General features: G+C 48.2%; 2 protein-coding genes across 2 annotated transcripts in view; one reads left to right on the forward strand and one right to left on the reverse strand.

Moving 5' to 3' along the window:
* Positions 1-19,383, forward strand: part of LOC144102418 (sodium-coupled monocarboxylate transporter 2-like) — a 639,582-nt gene that overhangs the window by 503,967 nt on the left and 116,232 nt on the right. The gene's annotated exons all lie outside the window — the stretch shown is intronic.
* On the reverse strand, positions 15,024-18,275 carry LOC144101524 (speckle-type POZ protein-like). The gene is made up of 2 exons (XM_077634696.1): positions 17,526-18,275; positions 15,024-15,143 (listed from the first exon to the last, which is right to left on the reverse strand). Exons 1-2 carry the CDS (start codon positions 18,273-18,275, stop codon positions 15,024-15,026), a joined length of 870 nt encoding a protein of 289 aa, XP_077490822.1.

Here is a 19,383-nt window from a genome sequence, read left to right on the forward strand (position 1 = left end):
GACAGAAAAATGTCTAAGGAAGTGTTAACACAACCTGCTGCAGGCGGTCTTCAGCAGCTGCCTTTTTCGTTATCGTGTTGGCGATTTGATTTCCTGCTTTCTTTGAGGTGATAGCAGTTATCCCCGGTTTTCATGAATAGGAGCACGTCTTAATTTCGGCAGGTGTCAACGACCATTTCCGGATAGTTTGTGCCAAAAACGAACGCCAAGATTGCCAAGTAGAGGACATAGTACGCACCCACTCTTTGGTATAAGAAAAATTCAGGTATTTACCTATGATACTTGCTTTATTTGAGCTGGAATGTAGATCCCCGTGCAGAGTGCGAGTAGGCAGCTGGACGGCCCAGGAAGAAAGGTGCATTCGTCGGTTGTTTCCATGACAACGAAGAAACTGCACCCCTTCAGCACACCGGCGGCTGCGTTGGAAATTCGAAAAATTGTTAGAACATACGCAAAATTTCATTTTCCTGTAAAAAGGAGAGAATAGCTGAAAAAAGGCGGAAACCATACTTAGTGTAGGTTTCTAAGAAATGCCACGAAGAACAGCGAGGTTCTGGCTGGTGCAGCCAATCGAACTTGGAGCAGTGGGGAGGTACCAGAGCCATACTCGCACGGTGTCTACAGCTATAGCACACAAACGCATGCACAGTTGAGGACGCGGTTTTACCATATCCTCCACTGTTGTTGCATGTGCCCCACGTATACCTCGCTGGTACTTTCAAGGAGGCTGAAGAGGCCGCCGTTGCGCTAGCCATCAAGGGCATGGAGGCCCGGTATATACTGTCAAACAAAAACAGGGATACTAAATTTTGCTCACGGGAGAGTTCACATCCCTGCATTTCGCATTCTGGAATCTCTCGCCGCACACCTGCTCGACCACATGGAGGTCATATGGGTGCCTGGCCACTCCGGGAATCCCGGAAACGAGGCTGCCAGCGCTTTAGCCCGAGGTTCTCTCAACCGGGCACGGTTCTCATGGGAGCGCATGCATTCATTAAGTGAACTGACGCAGGTCTGCAAAGATGAGCGTCGGCTCTATCCCCCAACACAATCCCTCCCTCGACAATAATCACCAGACACTTTGGAGGGGGCTCCCAACACGCACCTTACCCTCCCCTTACATACACTCGCACTATCACAGAGTCCCCACAAACCACTCCCGTAGCCTCTGCCACCACCCCAAAGCCACACTACAGATATCCTTTTCCTCTGCCCGGCGGATCCTCCCTCGCGCGGCCTGGAGCACTTTACCAATTGGGAGGCTTGCGAGACCATACTGCACTCTGAGTACCTGGCCAAGCAAGTCATCGCCGCAGGCCAGGCTGCCAGCGTAATTAGCCTCCGGGACATGAACGTTTGAGTGCAGTGGGGCTGTGCGGGGGCCCCAAGAACCTGCGTGTCCCAAACTCCACTGTTTCAGAATAAGTTTTTACCACCACCATATAACACATGTTTACTTAGGTCCTATCCTAGAGGTCCGAACCACTAATCCAGAATTGACGGCTGCGTTGTGGGGTACAATTGTCCACCGAGATATCAGACAGTTACTGCGTCATTTTCTTGGCTAAAAAATCAGTTCATTTTTCCTGTCTGCTTTGCAACGTCAGTTGCTCTAATCTTTGCTTCTTAACCTCGCTCCTATGCACAGCGGCTTTGTGGTGATCCTTTCAATAGAGAAACTTACAGAGCTGTGCACCCCTCTCAGTCAAAGCAAACCATACCCATCCCATTAAATGATAATAAACACTGCATAAAAAAACACATTTTGATGCGCGCTAAAGATCCCTATTGGGCCAAAATTACTTCGCTGCACTCCTCTATGGCACTTATTTCTCTCTCTCTTATTTCACGCCAATCTTCCTGAATTCCCTCATAACTACACGGCCTGGTTAAAACGTACACCGAAATCTCACAAAGTTATTGCGCCGTTTCCTTACATAGAAAGCCACTACATGTTGTTATCAGATTCAAATTGCCTGGGTTGAAGAAAAATTGGCTCGCGGTTTAGCGTTTTCAAGCACCAAACATTGTGCGAAAGCATGGTTTTAGAGCAAAGGCTCAATTACTGCATGGCTCCCAAGACCTATCTTGATGCGGGTCGGACCCTGACGCGCAGGAGCGCGAGCAAACCTCGTGACTTGCCAAACAGAGGCGCACCTACGCGCACCGCCGCTTGAAAAATTGAAAAATGGTTTTTCGGGAAAGGAAATGGCGCAGTATCTTTCTCACATATCCGTGGATCCTGCACGGCAAAGTATGAGATACATCCTGAACCCCACCGCAAGGAATGAGATAAAGAAGAGAGTGAAAGAAGAAAGGAAGGCAGATATGCTGTAGTGTAGGGCTCTGGAATAATTTCGACTCAAAGGCTGCATTAGTGGACACCGCACTGTACATATAAGCAGAAATTTCCCTTTCCCATTCCTTTCAGGTAGTACTTCTGTGTGAAAACTGTTTTTTGGGTGAAAGGAAATGGCGCAGCGACGGACACATGGACCGCACCTCAAGGAAGGGATTAAGGACGGAGTGAAAGAAGAATGGAAGAAAAAGTTAACGTGATGGAAGCATCCGGAATAATTCCAACCACCTGGGATCTTTAACGTGCACTGACATCATGCTGCACACTGCAGCCTTAGCGCTTCGTCTCTATCGAAACGTGGCCTCCGTGGGCGGGTTTGAACCAGGGAACTCCAGATCATTAGCTGAGTGCTCTAACCACTGAGCCCCCACGGCGGGTCTAATACTTCCACGTGAAAATTTCTTTTGCTGAGATATTGTTTTGTACTTTCGCTTAAAAATGCCTTTTGACAATGACGTCAGCATACATGCAGTATGTGATCCGTTCTTCCGTACGCAGCCCGAAGATGTTCATAAGATTTAGTATTGAAAAGGTGACTTTTGTCCTAATATCTAATAAATTCCCCTGCATGTTCTATAGGCGCAATTTTGTTTTACCAACCGTTTATCCTCAATATTCCGGATATATTTTAGGCTAGAAGAGTTTCTTATACTAAGGAATATTGCCCTGAATCTCCCCTCAACTTTGCGGCGGCAAGACAGACCCGTAAGGGCCGACATTGGACTGCATGTGGCAAATTTATTTCTCTTGTACTCCTATACCCGCCACGGTGGCTCAGTGGTTAGGGCACTCGACTACTGATCCGGAGTTCCCGGGTTCGAACCCGACCGCGGCGGCTGCGTTTTTATGGAGGAAAAACGCTAAGGCGCCCGTGTGCTGTGCGATGTCAGTGCACGTTAAAGATCCCCAGGTGGTCGAAATTATTCCGGAGCCCTCCACTACGGCACCTCATTCTTCCTTTCTTCTTTAACTCCCTCCCTTATCCCTTCCCTTACGGCATGGTTCAGGTGTCCAACAATATATGAGACAGATACTGTGCCATTTCCTTTCCCCAAAAACCAATTAATATTATTATTATTATTGTACTCCTATAATTCATGTTACACGTAAGAGAGGCTTCGCTGCCTCCTGTATTCACTACTTCCAAAATAGAACACTTCAAATTTTAGTTCTCGGCCAGAGCAACATATTCAACGTCAATTGTTTCAACAGGTACTAAGGCAGCCGGTGGAACCATTGCGACCATTCCTTCCAAGTGCAGTGCTGAATCCTTAGGAACACTGAACGCACCTTTCTCAGCTGCCTCTCATATATAGCATCCTGCATGAAAAACCATTAACTTCAATCGCTGATGTCTTCTCTCTCTCACTCACTAAATGCCGAGTAAAGATGAAGCAACAGAGTAGCCCGTCAAGTTCAGGGCTGACAAGGCGACATACAAAGGCCGCAGGAGGTCCCGCATCTGAAACGCCAGAGGCTCTCTGCAATGACCAAATATACAATAACTTGCATGACGAAGCATAATTGACGTTGCCGATAGCACCATTTGTTCACGTTTAAACGCTGCACAGGAGTTCCCCGGAGAAAACAAGAGGCAGGGTTTTTAATAATCCTGAGGATATCTAGCGAATCCATGTAACTCAAGCTTTCGAAACAATTCCGAGGTTAAGCCAAAATGCATTAGATGCAAAGCACGTAAGAACTGAATGGCACATAGAGCAGCTCAGAAGAAGTGTCCATTTGTACAGTGTGCGCACAGAATCTTATAAAATCTAGAAAGCGCTATTAATTTGAGCGGTAAGCAGCATTTCTCGCAAAATTAGCGTGATTATTTGTAATATTCGGCACTGCCCACTGATTTTATTGGTCGGTTGAGAGCAGTCGCTGCGACACAGGAATCGGTATTTGATTTTGCACCGGCGAAGGAAATTCATGCATCGCTGTTAAGTTACGTGGTGTTTATTGCTGACGTCGACCGATGACACAAGTAAGCGACGTGCATGGAACTACTCACTGCCTTCATCATGGGTGTGTGTGGGAGGGGTGAGGTTACATCCCAAAGCGACTCAGGCTATGAGGAATGCTGTAGTGGAGGGCTCCGGAAATTTCGACCAGCTGGTGTTCTTTAAAGTTCACTGAAGTCGCACAGTGCAAGAATTGCTCATATGCAGAGCAGAGTCATGCAGATTATTATTTAAAGGGCAATTGAACCCTTTCCAATTCAATGAATTTAAAAGGGCTGAATGTTCTGCGAAATAAGCTGCGAAATCGTTTTGCCCCGCCTTTAGAAATCGCGGCGTAATCGCCGAATAAAGCGGCATTGGATTTCAGTTTATCTACAATGCACAGCGACTTCCTGAGAGTCCGATAACCACGTCACGTACGACGGTGCTATGTTTCCAGCGGTTGTTGCATGGAAGAAAACCAACGCCATCCAAGGTGAAGCTCGCGAAGCCTTGTTTGGCGGCATCGGAAGATGCACAACAGCATGCGGTAGAAGGTAGCGGACATATGATATTTCGGCAAAATGACGTCACGACGAGATTGCTAACACTTCCCTAATGCCGTCAGGAGAAGCCTGAACATCGTCGCTGATTTAATCGACGATTGCATCACCATTGTAAATGCTAGTGCAAAATACCTTGCATGCATGTTCTAGAGGCTCCGTAGATTCAAATTCTTGAACAACCTTGAATTCTCAGAAAACTATTCTGCTTGGCTTTACTGTTAATAGGGCAAAGTACAGCAAAAAAACTTTGCCGAGAGTTCAGAAATAAAGGTGATGCAAAAGCGAAGGCGAACGAATTAACTAGTCATTCCCAAATGGCATTCTAAACGTCATTTCACGTAAAAAGTTGGTTCCGGAGCGTCCAGTGACATGTGTTTGGGACGCGTCGCCTATAACAGCTCTACATAGTGGCTGGCGCTGAAGCCCACTAAGATACGATTGCTTTCTGACTTGATGCCAAACCATCCGCCGAGTTGGGCCACAATTTCTTCTGCAACCAAAGCGGGTGCTTCGTTACAATGAACCCATCATGTGCTACGCCGTTGGCATGACAGCTTTCGAAATGTGTCCATGAATCTGTATTAGATATCACTAAGGAACTGTCGCGCTTGCGCGCTTTTGCCTTTAATGGAGGAAATAATTGTGTGTCCGGATTTTGCTCCCAGTGGGTGGTGTGACGGCCATTTCATTTGCTCAATAAGCTGATTGTCTGCTACGCAGGCCTGAGCGCTAACCATTCATGCGGTGCTTAGAACACAACCGCGAATGCGAGCACCGTGGGCTATTGGTGGTTTCTGCAAAACCGCCTAGAGAAGTGACGCCTTAGTTTGCAACCGCGGGATGCACAAGTCATCACATAGAGACTTTGCGAAAAATATATACTGCCCAAATGATTTAATTCCAAGCCAAGTAGCGGTTCTTTTTAGCGCATTTAATGCTCCTAAGCTTTGGAGAGCTAAGGAATTAAGTTCATTCCACCTTTTTGAGGTAAAGACGCCTGAGTACACAAGAGGAGCTGCGCTGTACTGCTCAGAAGCAGACCCCCACTGGGAGGTACACTTTTGACAAAGACTACTTCCAGAGGTCTACGACCAATGTTTAAAAGTTTAATAGTTTAATGGTGAAAGGCCACACATGTCAGATGTCCCATCTTGACAACGCCTGGAGTTTCGACAAATGGCACAAAGCGGCATTAGGAGCAAGACATTTGTTTAGGCTGACAATACAAAAACAATTCGCCCTCTTCTTCACAGCAAATGCCGTGAAGTCATTCCTGGAAACGCACCCAGAATGTACCCATCCAAATGCCGAAGCCTATCTTGAAGCTGCAATGCATTGTACATAGACCTAGTAAGCTTTTAGTGCTCCACAAAAAAAACGAGCAAGAGGCAAACCCAGCTAAACTGTCGGAATAAATTCACTGCATTCTACCCAATGCCCAGAAAGCATAGATCAAAGAGAGCAACACCACGCTGACTTAGAACAGTACGGATACAACAAATGGCGGTCGCCAAAAAGAAGCCAGAGCCGACAAGGAGTGCAGATGCTGCCAACACAGGCTGGCAGCACTCACACTTCGGAGCCACTTAATCGCAAATACAAACCATTCATTATCTGTACTCCATGAAACTAATAGAGGGCTGCTGCTTGCTTAGAGCTACTCACTCGACGACTGGTTGGCAGGCCTGGCCTGCCGTGCGGATGCGCGGGTGTAGCCTCCAGCGTAAAGCCATCAGAACGTCTGCGATGGGACCCGGCTAACAGGCGCTGCATGCGAAAAGACAGGCAGAGTTGAATGAGTACCGGCACCACAACAGCAGTACATCAGTCACAGTGAATCTTAAGTTCGCGCACATTCACGTCCTGCCAAAGAAAGAGCACACCTTTAATTGCTTGTTTATGTGTAAACATATGGTACAATTGGATCAGAGCCTGCGGAGGATGCTGTTCTCAAAGTTATGACTCCGACCCCCGGGCAATAGGTTAACTAGGTACGCGGCCGGAGTCTCATGACCAAAAATAGAGCTATATCGACTAGTTCGATGCCTTCCCTTAGGTGCAATAGAAGCGCGTCCTCATTTCGCCAGGTGATCGACATGGCCATTTTCGGATACCTTACGCCAACAACGAATGCCTTGTTTGTAAAATAAAGGATAGAGTACGCAAACGCTCATAGTTTTATGAAGAGAGATTCAGGTACTTACCTATTATTATTTGCTCTATTCCAGCTTGACTGCGGATCCTCGTCAGCCTGAACACGTTCACCGTAATGGGCCACCAAGAGCGCGCGTAGGCGGCAGAACGGCACAGGAAAAATGCAGCGTTCGTCGGTTGTTTCCATGACAACGTAGGAACTGCGTCCCTTCGGAACACCTGCGGGTGCGTCAGAAATTGGGAAGCTTAGAGCGTACGGCGAAATTTCTTCTACCTGTAAAAAGGAAAGCGTATACCGCTTAAAAAGGCAGGAATTTCTCACGAACGCCACGAACAACAGCGAGGTCTTAGCTGGTCAGCCACTCTACCTTGGTACAGGGGGCAGGTACCAGACACCTACTCACAAGATGTCCGCATATAGCACATGTCCATGTTGGTCTGTGCCAAATGGTTCGAATCACTAATTCAGAAGTGATGGCTGTGTTGCCTGGTTCGGGTGTTCACTGAGATATGTGAAGCAGTGACTGCATCATTTCCATTCCTGTATTGGAAATTGGTTTTTGGGGAAAGGAAATGGCAGAGTACCTGCCTCACATATCGCCGGACACCTGAACCGCGCAAGGTAAGAGATATAGGAGGAAATAAGAGAAGAGAAGCAGAAAGAGGTACCGCCGTTCAGGGCTCCCGAATATTTTCGACAACCTGGACATCTTTAACGTGCACTGACATCGCACAGCACAGGGGCGCCTTAGAGTTTCCCCTCCATCTAAACGCGACAGCCGCAGTCGGGTTCGAACCCGTGTACTCCAGATCAGTAGCTGAGCGCTCTAACCAACTAAACTCTTCAACGACGGTAAAATAGTACACACGTTGGCGTCGCCAATTTCCGAACGTGGCGCTGCGCGCATTTCATTGCTTCATTCTCATGGATGCGAATTTCTTCCAAAAAAGTAAAAAAAGGCTTAGTGTGTTTGAGGCAACTCGAACAGCCAATCATGCCACCGCACCACCGCGATGTCTGCCGTCAAAAGGGGTCTTGCAGGGACGAGAGTCCGAAAAGCGAATTTACAGTCCTCTTATACTGCCAAAACATCCATATTTATGCATTTCGAAGCAAAAGCTTCATTACGCTGGGTAAAGCCGCTCTTCGCGTGTCGTTAAATTTGTCCTTCCCAGAGCCAGAGATCACGATGTCGCGGGGCTCAAGTGTCCACCGAGATGTCGAAATCTGAGAGCTACTGCATCCTTTTGGCAAAAACGTTCCCGGGTTCGAAGCCAACCGCGGCGGCCGCGTTACGATTGTAGCGAAACGCGAAGGAGCCTTTGCGATGTCAGTGCACTTAAAAGATAATAATAATAATAATAATAATAATAATAATAATAGCTTTATTTCCATCAAAACGATGGAGGGGCCGTGGGTAAAAGCTGCTGAACAGCTTGACTAGAGCCCACGGTCCCCTCTACAAGGCAGTACAGGAGCATACATGAAACATACAGGAATACAAACATGCAAAAACGCAAAATTGATTCGATTTAATGTGTCACAAGGAAATCAATATTAGAATTTTTCAAAAAACATCACATATCACGTGGCGCAGTTCACGAACTGTAGTGCAACCTAAATCAATTCCACATTGCCCAGGTGGTCAAAATTATTCCTGAGTCCTCCACAACGGCACCTCTTTCTTCCTTTCTTCTCTTAGTCCCGCCTTTATCTCTTCCTTTACGGCTCGGTTCAGGTCTCCGCCGAGATGTGACATATACTACTCCCTTTCCCCGAGAACCAATTTTCAATTTTTTAGCAATTTTCTTCAAAAGACATGTTTTTGCGGGGTTGAGGTGTCCAGCGAGATGTCCAGATTTGAGAGCTACTGCGCCCTTCTGTCAAAAACTTTTCCCTACGTCAAAACACGTGCTTTCACAATCCTCCACGTAACCAGATTAGGTGCCCTCAGTTGCGTTTCGCCCCCATCGAAACACTATCGAGACGCTATTGCGGCAGGAGGGCAGTGCGCGCACGCGTGAGCGAACTTTGTTGAGCCTCTGTGCATTACTCGAACACACGGGCTTGACGTCCCGTCTGTTTGTTGTATCCCGTACCGTTGGGGAACTGCCCGGTCCGACTGCCCGGAGCAGCCGGAGCACCACCACGTCAAGCACCCGCCACGTACATCTTCGACCAACTCCTTTTTATTCCAGTTCAATGATGAATATATATACAGATGTGCGAGTCAGCTGACCAGATAGGGCGCATGCCTAGCGCCACCTAGTTTATACAAACATAACTACAGAATACAATACCACATTATTCCCCCTCAAAAGAGTTAGCAACTAACACTGGAAAAACACAATAAACACTCAATGTCTTTCATAGTCTTTAAACCACACTGGTGGTCTTCTTTGTCTCGTCGAATGCCTCAGTCCTGGAACGTCCCTTTCAACTGGCGTCTGAACAGATGGCTGCTGGGGTGGGTCGTGGTTCTCCTGCTGTGGTTCGCCAAGTGGTTTTGCTGATTCAGGCGAACAACTTTTCGGAACTGTAGGTGGTGGAACTGGTTGGGGGCAAGGTACCAGCCGACTCCGATTCCATGTGCGGCCATCATTGAGCTTGTAGGTATCTTGACCACATTGGTCCACAATGGTGAATGGACTCGAGTAGCTCAGAGCGCCCTTAGGCACGTGACCAGGCAACTTGACTCTCACCGGTTGACCTGTTGTTAATGGAGAGTACTTTGCAGCTCGTCGACGGTCAGTGTAAGTCTTACTTGCTTGTTGCCTTTGTGCTACTCTGCTGTGGATGGACTTCATCGCTGCCTGCGGATCTTGAAAAAACTCTTTACCTGGCGCTCCTACAAGATCAAGTTTTGTTCTGGGATGACGGCCGTGAAGAAGGACGGAAGGCTTCACTCCTGTGGTCGCATGCGGTGTGAAACGGTAGACTCCCAGGTATTCGGTGATAGCTTCCTTCAAAGGCCGATGTTCTTGTGCGCAGACTTGAACGTACTCTTGGAGTACTCGATTAAACCTCTCTACCTGCCCGTTAGCTTGCGGATGATAGACTGCCGAATACGTATGAGCGATCCCACGTTCTTTGAGGAAACTGTCAAACTCCAAGGCTGTAAACTGAGCACCATGATCACTCACAATCTCGTCTGGATATCCTTCCCTGCTGAAGATGCTTCGCAGAAAGGAGATGACTGTTGCAGTTGTCACCCTTGCTGAGAAACAAACCTCAGGCCACTTGCTGTAGTAATCGATGGCTGTAATGGCAAAACGGCAATCTGCCGGCACTTCGGAAAAAGGGCCCACAATATCGATGCCTAGCTTCTGCCATGGTGCAGATGGGAATGCAACTGGCTGCAGAGGTGGTGTCACGGGTTTTGCAGACTTGTCAACAGATTGGCATACCGCGCAGGATGCAATGAATTGTTCTACTTGCTTGCACATAGCAGGCCACCAGTATTGCTCACGTAGTCGCTGCTTTGTCCTCGTTATTCCCGGATGAGACTCGTGGGCTGCGTCAAGAAGCCGTGCTACGAGGGACGAAGGTACTAAAAATTTGTCACCACGAAGCAGGAGGTCTCCAACGACTGAGAGCTCAGTTTGCACCCGGTAGAACGGAACTGCTTCGGCAGGCAACATCTTCACTGCGGGCCATGCCGATGTCACCCACTTTATAACCTGCTGCAGCAACGGGTCCTGCATCGTTTCAATGACAAACTGTTCATGAGTAATGCATGTTGAGACAACACAAACAGTCTCTTCTTCCTCTTCCTCCACACGACCTGGAAGGGGCATCCTTGAAAGAGCATCAGCAACAGTATTCTTGTCACCCTTGTGAAATTCAATCGTGAAGTTGTATGCCAACAGCCTGGCGTGCCACCTCGCAATCCGGAACGGTCGGCGACCTACTCCCTTTGTACTAAGGAGTGTGACCAGAGCCTGGTGATCGGTGCGTAATATGAATGAACGACCCCAAAGGTACACTCTCCAATATTCGCATGCCCACAAGCAAGCAAGGGCTTCCAATTCCCCTACAGAATACTTCTGTTCCTGTGAAGTAAGCCTGCGAGAAGCAAAAGCAATCGTCACCAGTTCATCATTCCTTGTCTGTTGCAACACTGCTCCCAAGCCAATGGATGAGGCATCCGTAGTGACAATAATGTCACCCGCAGGATCAAATAGCTGTAAACATCTTGTGGCCAGGGAACATTTCAGTTGCTCGAAACAAGCTTGTCTTGCAGGGTTCCATGTGAATGTGGCATTCTTACGTAGCAACTCTCGAAGAGGCTCGACAACCACCGCATAGTCAGGTATAAATTTGGCGTAGTAGCCTACCATGCCCAAGAATGAGCGCAGAGTACCGACATTTGTTGGGGCTGGCACAGCCTTGATGGCGTCAATGTTACTTTGTAAAGGGCGTATTCCCTTGTGACTGATCCTGTGACCAAGGAAGTCGACTTCTTGCACATTAAAAATGCATTTGTCATTCAACTTCAATCCAGCCTTTGCAATCAAGTGCAAAACTTGTTTCAAATTCTTGAAGTGCTCTTCACGTGTGCTTCCGTACACAATGACATCATCTATGTAGCACAAAGTGTTTTTGCAGTTCTGCAAAATAGTGGCCATCATTTTCTGAAACGCAGACGGTGCTGATGCAAGACCGAAACAGACGCGCTTGAATCTGTACAGTCCACTATCGGTTATGAAGGTAGTCAGTTCCCTGCTTTCAGGGCTTAGCAGAACTTGGTGATATGCAGCTGCTAAATCAATCTTTGAAAAGTAATTTGCGCCATGAAGTTTGTGCAATATTTCTTCCGTGTGCGGCAGTGGAAATTTGTCAACGACAATCGCTTTGTTTGGTTCGCGCAGATCGACACAAATTCTTATCTTGCCGTTTTTCTTTGCTACTACTACGATTGGAGACACCCATTCAGACGTGTCAATCTTTTCTATGACATCTTCTTGCTCAAGGCGCTGCAGCTCTTCGCGTACTCGGTCTCGCATTGAAAATGGCAAACGCCGCAACTTAGCAACAACAGGCGTGATTCCTTCTCTTATCTTGACCTTATGGACAAAATTTGTTGCAAGCCCTAACTTGCCATCAAACAAGTGCGGAAACTGGCAAAACAGTTCACGGTCAAGGCCTTCTGGCGCTTGCGTAATATGGGTGCATTGCAATGACGTACCGTTGATTTGCAGACGCAGCGTTTCGACAGCGTCGATGCCGAGAATGTCAGTACCGTCCTTGACGACGTAGAAGAGAATGTCGGCCTGCCGATCCTGGAAGATGACTGGCGCCGTGAAACACCCCTCGATGGTTATTCTGCGGCGAGAGAAATCGTAGAGTGACGCTGATGTTGGCTGCAAAGGGAAGCGTTTCAACCTTGAATACGTGGCGTTCGACAGAATGGATACAGCAGAACCCGTGTCTACGAGGAAACGTATAGGAACATCTTGTACGAAGACTTCTGTGTGTATCCCTCCTTTGCACTGCCGGTCGAGAAGCAACACGTTGAGATCGCCGGATGCACTGCAGGTGTCGACTTCTCGGACAGCAAGGGCCCTTTCGTCAGGCATGCCGCTTCTACAGACACGCTGAAAATGTCCTCGTTTGCCACATTTGCTGCAAGTTTTACCCCGCGCCTTGCATGTCTTGGAATCTGCAAGATGCCCTGAAGACCCGCAACGGAAACAGGACTTCGGCTGCTGCGAACGCGGTAACTGCGTTTCTGAGCGGCATGGCATCCGATGTTTTTCGACCTTTTGAACGCTCGCAGCCGATGACTGCAGCTCAAGTGAGTATTTCGTGGCTTCTTCGATACTGTTTGCAATAGCGAGTGCGCGTTCAAGAGTGAGCGAAGTGCCTTCAAGCAGTAAGCGTTCCCGAAGAACAGGGTTGCACGTTTTCGCTACAAGTTGGTCACGAATAAAATCGTCAGCCTGCTTACCGAAGTCGCAACTTAATGCCAGCTCACGCAACGCCGTGACGAACGCTGTTGCAGTCTCCCCGGGCAGTTGGGTGCGTTGTCCGAACCGATGCCGCTCCACGACGACGTTCGTTTTAGAAGTGAAGTAAGCGTCCAACGTAGCCACCGCTGCATCGTACTCGTCGCTCGTACCGCTTCCTTCCTTTCCTTCTGTAGGCGGCGTCGACGATTTCTCCTCCGGCAACGCGTAGTACAAGCGTTGGCCTTCCACACCCAAACAGTGTAGCAGCAAAGCTTTACGGCGCGCAGGTGGGTGAGCGTCGCTCCCGGACGCCAGGAGATAGTTCTTGAAAAGGCGGTGCCACTGCGTCCAAGGAATGGCGGGCTTCCCGGGCGTCGGCAGGAACTCGGGCGGTTGATGCAGGCTCATTGCTTCCGCGTTCGGTTACTTCACCACTCGTCGCCAACTGTTGTATCCCGTACCGTTGGGGAACTGCCCGGTCCGACTGCCCGGAGCAGCCGGAGCACCACCACGTCAAGCACCCGCCACGTACAGTACTCACGGATTGAAATAGGACATTCGGAGCGCTAGTCTTGCAGTGCCACGCAGGCATGTGGTAAACCACAGGCCGGCTGATTGGCTACTGGAAGGAACAATTCTGCTTTGTAGATGTTCTCCCTCTCACGCCATACCACAATGCACCACCTTGGTTCCATGAGCGTCTACGGGCGGCGCTCCATGAAGCGACGGCCACGCGCTCCGAATGTCCTATTTCAATCCGTGAGTACTGTACATCTTCGACCAACTCCTTTTTATTCCAGTTCAATGATGAATATATATACAGATGTGCGAGTCAGCTGACCAGATAGGGCGCATGCCTAGCGCCACCTAGTTTATACAAACATAACTACAGAATACAATACCACACTGTTTTCTGTCAATTAGTTACACGCAGTGACCGAACGCTCCGCGAGTTCTGCCTTAAACGATTAATAACTGGACGCCCCACTCCAGTTGTAGCCAACACAGTGCTGTGCACGTGTGTTTTAATTCCTCTAAAATGAAATAATCCCGCGCACAACTAAACACATTTGTTATTGTGTAAGTAATTTGCATATATTACTTCTCCCCCTTTCCTCTGTTCCTGTCCTCTCACCCCTTTCATCTAATCTCTCCATCATGCCTGCTATCCTTTATTTCCGCTGCTCCAGCTCAGGTGCTTCAGTATCGATGGCAGATGCCGGGGCGAGCAAAAATCTTTTCCTTCCTTTTTACTATTATTTTAATAAAAAAACCACTACCACCACCTCCATCGAAGCAAGGCCGCCGCGGACAGTTTCGAACCCCGGTACTCTGGATTAGTACACAAGCACATTAACCACCGTGTGACCTTGGCGGGTACCTATGCAGCGTGCGGAACGCTCTCAACGTTACAGACGCCAAGCCGCTGCCGCATGCCACTGTGGTAGGGTGGGGGCGCTGCCTATAGTGTGCGGAACGCACTCAATGTTACAGACGCCAGGCCGCGTCTGCTTGCCCAATACACCACAGCTTTCGCCCTCTAACCAGGTTTAGAATTAGTTGAACCGCAGGGAATTTTTGTAATTTTTTTCAAGACACGCGTGTAAATTGTTTTCAGTCCTAGGCCTTAACACGGATGCTGGTCCATGAGGCTGAAATAGCTTTAAGGTGAACAGCATTGTTCGAATTTCAGTCGCCGGCGCCTTCAGCACATGGAACCAAAAAAGCCGTTGCGTTATGTGATAGTCGCGGACCCTCGAAAGAATAACTCGCGCCGACGCGCGTGTGACAGAGGAAGTCGAACACGCAATGACTGGCTTCCCGTCTCGTAATGTGACTGTTTTTTAACGCACAAAGCGTGTCGAAGAAGCTATAGCTGCGACGCGCGTCGAGTCCCGGATCTATATTCAATGCATAGCGAACGCTTTGAACGCCGAGGAAAACGAGAAAATGCGGCAGAGTTTCCAATGATGGCCTGAACGCCAGTTACCGGGCTATCTATTCTGCCAGAGACCTCCTGGGACACATCCTAAAGAGTCACGAATCTACCTACCCGGCCTCGTTGTCGAAGAACATTGGATGATTTCGCGTTATAAGAAGGGCACAGTTGTCCTCACCTTGTACGATGACGAGTACATCCAGGGCCGGGGCAGACGTCTCGGAAAGCACCTGCAGGTAGATATCGCTGCACGTAATTACCAAAAGTGATCCAGATTGTTGCCGGCCCTTCAATGAGTCCCCTCATGTGCATTCTGAAGAATGTGGTACGGGGTACTAGCCTGCGACATGGTCCGAACACAGTGGCGTCTTCCTGGACTGATGTCGTAGGCCAGACTGCTTGGGTGGAATGCCACGACAGATGATCAGAAAGTGGTCACGTGCTCTCGAACTTCCTCTTCCTTTAGGTGCCACGTGATTCCTTTCGCGCGCGCTTCCGTGTTGACAAGAAAAATGTTTTTTTTTTTTCAAGCGATGTTTATTGCCTCAGGGCATAAAGAATATGATATCAGTGATGAGGAGGATGCTTAAATAAATAAAAAAGGTGGGTTCATCTAAATAAATAAAAAAATGTTTTTTCAGGAAAGGAAATGACGCAGTAACTGCGTCACATATCTCAGTGGACACCCGAACTGCGCCGTAAGGGAAGATATAGAGGAGGGAGTGAAAGAAGAAATGAAGAAAGAGGTGCCGTAGTGCAGGTCTCTGGAAAGTTCCGACCACCTGTCGAAAGCGCAAGGATATTCCCATAGGTGCAGAGCAGTTGTTCTAGACGGAAAAAGAAAAGGAGCAGTAACTGCCTCAGTTGTTATGCACCACGAGCCAACCGTGAGGGAGGGGAAGGTGGGAGTGAAAGAAGAGAAAGAAAAAGCAGTGCAATTGTGGTGGGCTCAAGAGGAATTTCGACCCCCGGGAATCTGTGCTGACATCGTACAGCACAGAGGCGCATTTTGTGTTCCACAACCACGAATAAAATCGAAAATGAAAATTCGTTTTTGAGGACAGGGAATGGTGCGGTAACTGTCTCACATATCTCGCTAGACATCCGAACCGCGCACTAAGAGAAGAGGGAAGGAATAAAGGAGGGAGTACAAGGAGAAAGGAAGAAAGACGTGCCGTGACGAGATTCACGCGAGATTGCTTGTTCTACCATTTCACGGGAAAAATCGGCCTGTAAAACTAATAGCACGATACAAAACCTGAGCACACGGTACCGCAGAAATAAGAATGAAAATGCGTTTGTAGACGCACAGACACGTTTACAAGGTTTCTAATTGTTCCGCTCTGCCTTAAAGGAGATCTACGTAGCTTATTTACCGTTCATGTAAAATCATCAAAGTAGCATGACGTGCCTGAAGTGACCAGGCATTGCGGCGCTAATGATCTAGTTTCTTTAATGCGACATTCTTAATGCACACCAACTGCCTTAGTTGCATAAAATCGCGAATCGGAAATATAAATACGTGGTTATCAGTTTTGATTACGTAGCATGAAAGCGAAAGTGAGAACGGGTACGATGTAATTTAATGTGAATATATTTTTGTCCAGAGGCGTGACCCTTTCGTCTCTGACAAATATTGAACAGCCGCTGGTGCGCCAGACCTCTTCGTTTGATTTTGTATTTTTATTTTCTTTTACCATATTTTTCATGTTCTAATAATTTTGGTTACAAGCAAATGTCCACAGTACTTAACACAGTGGCAGGCTAAGAACGATATGCATGGCAAAGCAAACTGCACATTGCACTGCTTGACGCCTTCTAGGAAACCAAACAACACTGCCGAATTAAAGTTTAGGAGTTCTGTGGCAGGGTAAATGTCATGACCAGAAAATTTTTGAAATTCCAGCTCCCGAATAATTTCGACTACCTGGGGATCTTTAACGTGCGCTGTGCGATGTCAGTGCACGTTAAAGATCCCCAGGTGGTCGAAATTATTCCGGAGCCCTCCACTACGGCACCTCTTCTTCCTTTCTTCTTTCACTCCCTCCTTTATCCCTTCCCTTACGGCGCGGTTCAGGTGTCCAACGATATATGAGACAGATACTGCGCCATTTTCTTTCCCCCCAAAACCAATTATTATTATTATTATTCCAGAACCACACGTTTGCTTGTCCGTGGTGTTGCAGTGTCTTATACAATGCGTATAGCTATGACAATCGGACATATTCATCTTAGCGTCTCTCGTACAGTCTCCGTCGTTTGGTAGGCGGCTCTATGGTGTCCTCGCAAGATTCGGGAAGGCGCTCGACTACTGATACGGAGTTTCCGGGTTCGAACCCGACCGCGGCGGCTGCGTTTTTATGGAGGAAAAACGCTAAGGCGCTCGTGTGCTGTGCGATGTCAGTGCACGTTAAAGATCCCCAGGTGGTCGAAATTATTCCGGAGCCCTCCACTACGGCACCTCTTTTTCCTTTCTTCTTTCACTCCCTCATTTATCTCTTCCCTTACGGCGCGGTTCAGGTGTCCAACGATATATGAGACAAATACTGCGCCATTTCCTTTCCCCCAAATCCAATTATTATTATTATTATTATTTTAATGACATCCAACACCAGATCTATGTGGTCGTCCACCAGTGTGCACCATCCGTCCGTCTTCATCACTTCGCACAGGTTGGCACAAATAAAATTCAGGGAGCTCCGGCGCAGAATGGTAGCGTTGAGCTTGTCGCCGACGATGAGACTGAACGCCGTACTCTCGAAGCTGAGGTTTCGGATGAGGGCGTCTTCACACTCGTCCCGCAGAGTCAGCAAGCCGTACTTGTCAGCCGCCACCATGAGGGCGTGCGCCATGTTGTCGAGGTTCGGTGAACGTCCAGTGTAGATGAAGCGGAGCATTTCTCCAAACACTTCGTACTCGATGTCTGTCACGAAGACTTGCCCTTGCAGGTTCTCGAGCATGTCGTGCTCGAACATGGCTCGAAAAACTGGTGACCGGGACGCCAGTATCGCCTTGTGCTCACTATACCTGCCGTCGCCCACATTTACAGTGACGTCGGCGCCGCTGCCACTGTCCAGGAGCCAGCCCAAGTCTTCGGAGAGACGGCAGTCTGTGACACTCACAGTGGTCCTGTGTCGTTCTGTGTGCTCGTCGGAGTAGTCAACGAGAGTCAGATCGCAGCGTATTGTAAGCGAGTCTCCATTCATAAGATGCGCAGCTTCACTTTGCAGAGCGCTTCTGGTTATGGTGCCCAAAAATCCGCTGGTCGCTATCCCGTCCGCGAACGTTAGTACAGTCGTGGTGCTCTTGAGAGCATCATTGTTCTTCACGTCGACGACACAGAACGTTGCTTCTGCAGTCATGTTTTGGCTATCCTCGTGTTGGAGAAAAAAAGACAAGAACTGGCACTCACGGTCATCGTCGTTGCCATCTTCTCCAGCGCGGAAGGCCAGGTACCAAGAACCGTGCGACTGAAATTTGGAGCTAGCTATTTCCTGTCCGAGACGCCCCCAGCAGAAGGAAAAATTCTCGATTAGCCATATAAAGGAAGCCTTCGCGATTTTGCTCGTGGGGATGGAGTCGTCTTCAGGCAGTTTCATGGCGCACATCTTAGTAGGCTGCGCGTAGGAGAAGTCTACGCTCACCAAGCAGATTGGGGATAAGGTGCGTTAGACCTTAGAGGATAAGGAGCTCTCAACCGTGTCGCAAGGACCGAGGCTTGCTGTCTCGGAGGTCTCGAAACTGCGACCGAAAACCACCGGTGATTTCGCCTCCTTTCTGCTTTTTCATCGCTTCTGAATCCCCAGGAGAAAATTTTCTTTTTTTTTCGGGGAATTAAACCTTCGCCCTAAACACGAGACATTGTTCCAATCCTATTCACGTGACTGTGTTAATGAGCAGGCAACCCGAAAAAAACAAAACTGCTGGTAATAATAATAGTAATAAATTGCTCCTGATAAGAAATTTTCTTGTTTTGCTCTTGGCATTCTAGAATCGCCCAAGAACTTCCAAATTCGGAAACTGTATGGTCTTTGGCCTTTTTATGTTCGTTATAAAGGAAACTTCACCGAATGCCGCTTTGCAGAAGAAGCATTACAAGCAGAGGAATCTGCCACAACCTTTATTGAGACTAATTTTACGGCGGTGTACCTTTTGATGCGAACCTTACTAGGCAAAATGCACAGAAGCAGTAATTACCGAAAAAAGTAGGCCCTATTGTGATAAAAATACTTTCATTTGCTTTTTTATACTGCAATTGCCCGGTTTTAACAAGCACCCGATTTTCATGTTGGCTGAAATGTAAAATGCACATTCTGGGCGGAACCTTCGGCTTCGTTTGCATCTGCGTCGGTGTTCGCTGTTCATTCTCTCTCTTGGCAGTTCTTCTTTGCTAGCATCGACGAGCGCGCACACGAAAGGAACAGACGAGTAACAACACGACTGCAAGCGGATAGCATTGGAGGGGCACTT

This window comes from Amblyomma americanum, chromosome 8 (genome assembly GCF_052857255.1).
Source record: "Amblyomma americanum isolate KBUSLIRL-KWMA chromosome 8, ASM5285725v1, whole genome shotgun sequence".
NCBI classification, from domain to species: Eukaryota; Metazoa; Arthropoda; class Arachnida; order Ixodida; family Ixodidae; genus Amblyomma; species Amblyomma americanum.

Bases quoted from the DNA above. Each gene is read 5' to 3' on its own strand.
- LOC144101524 (XM_077634696.1), bottom strand. From the start codon at position 18,275: ATGACTGCAGAAGCAACGTTCTGTGTCGTCGACGTGAAGAACAATGAT. The intron at 15,144-17,525 runs GTGTTGGATGTC...ATCTACCTGCAG, and splicing joins TGGACGACCACATAGATCTG to GTGCTTTCCGAGACGTCTGC.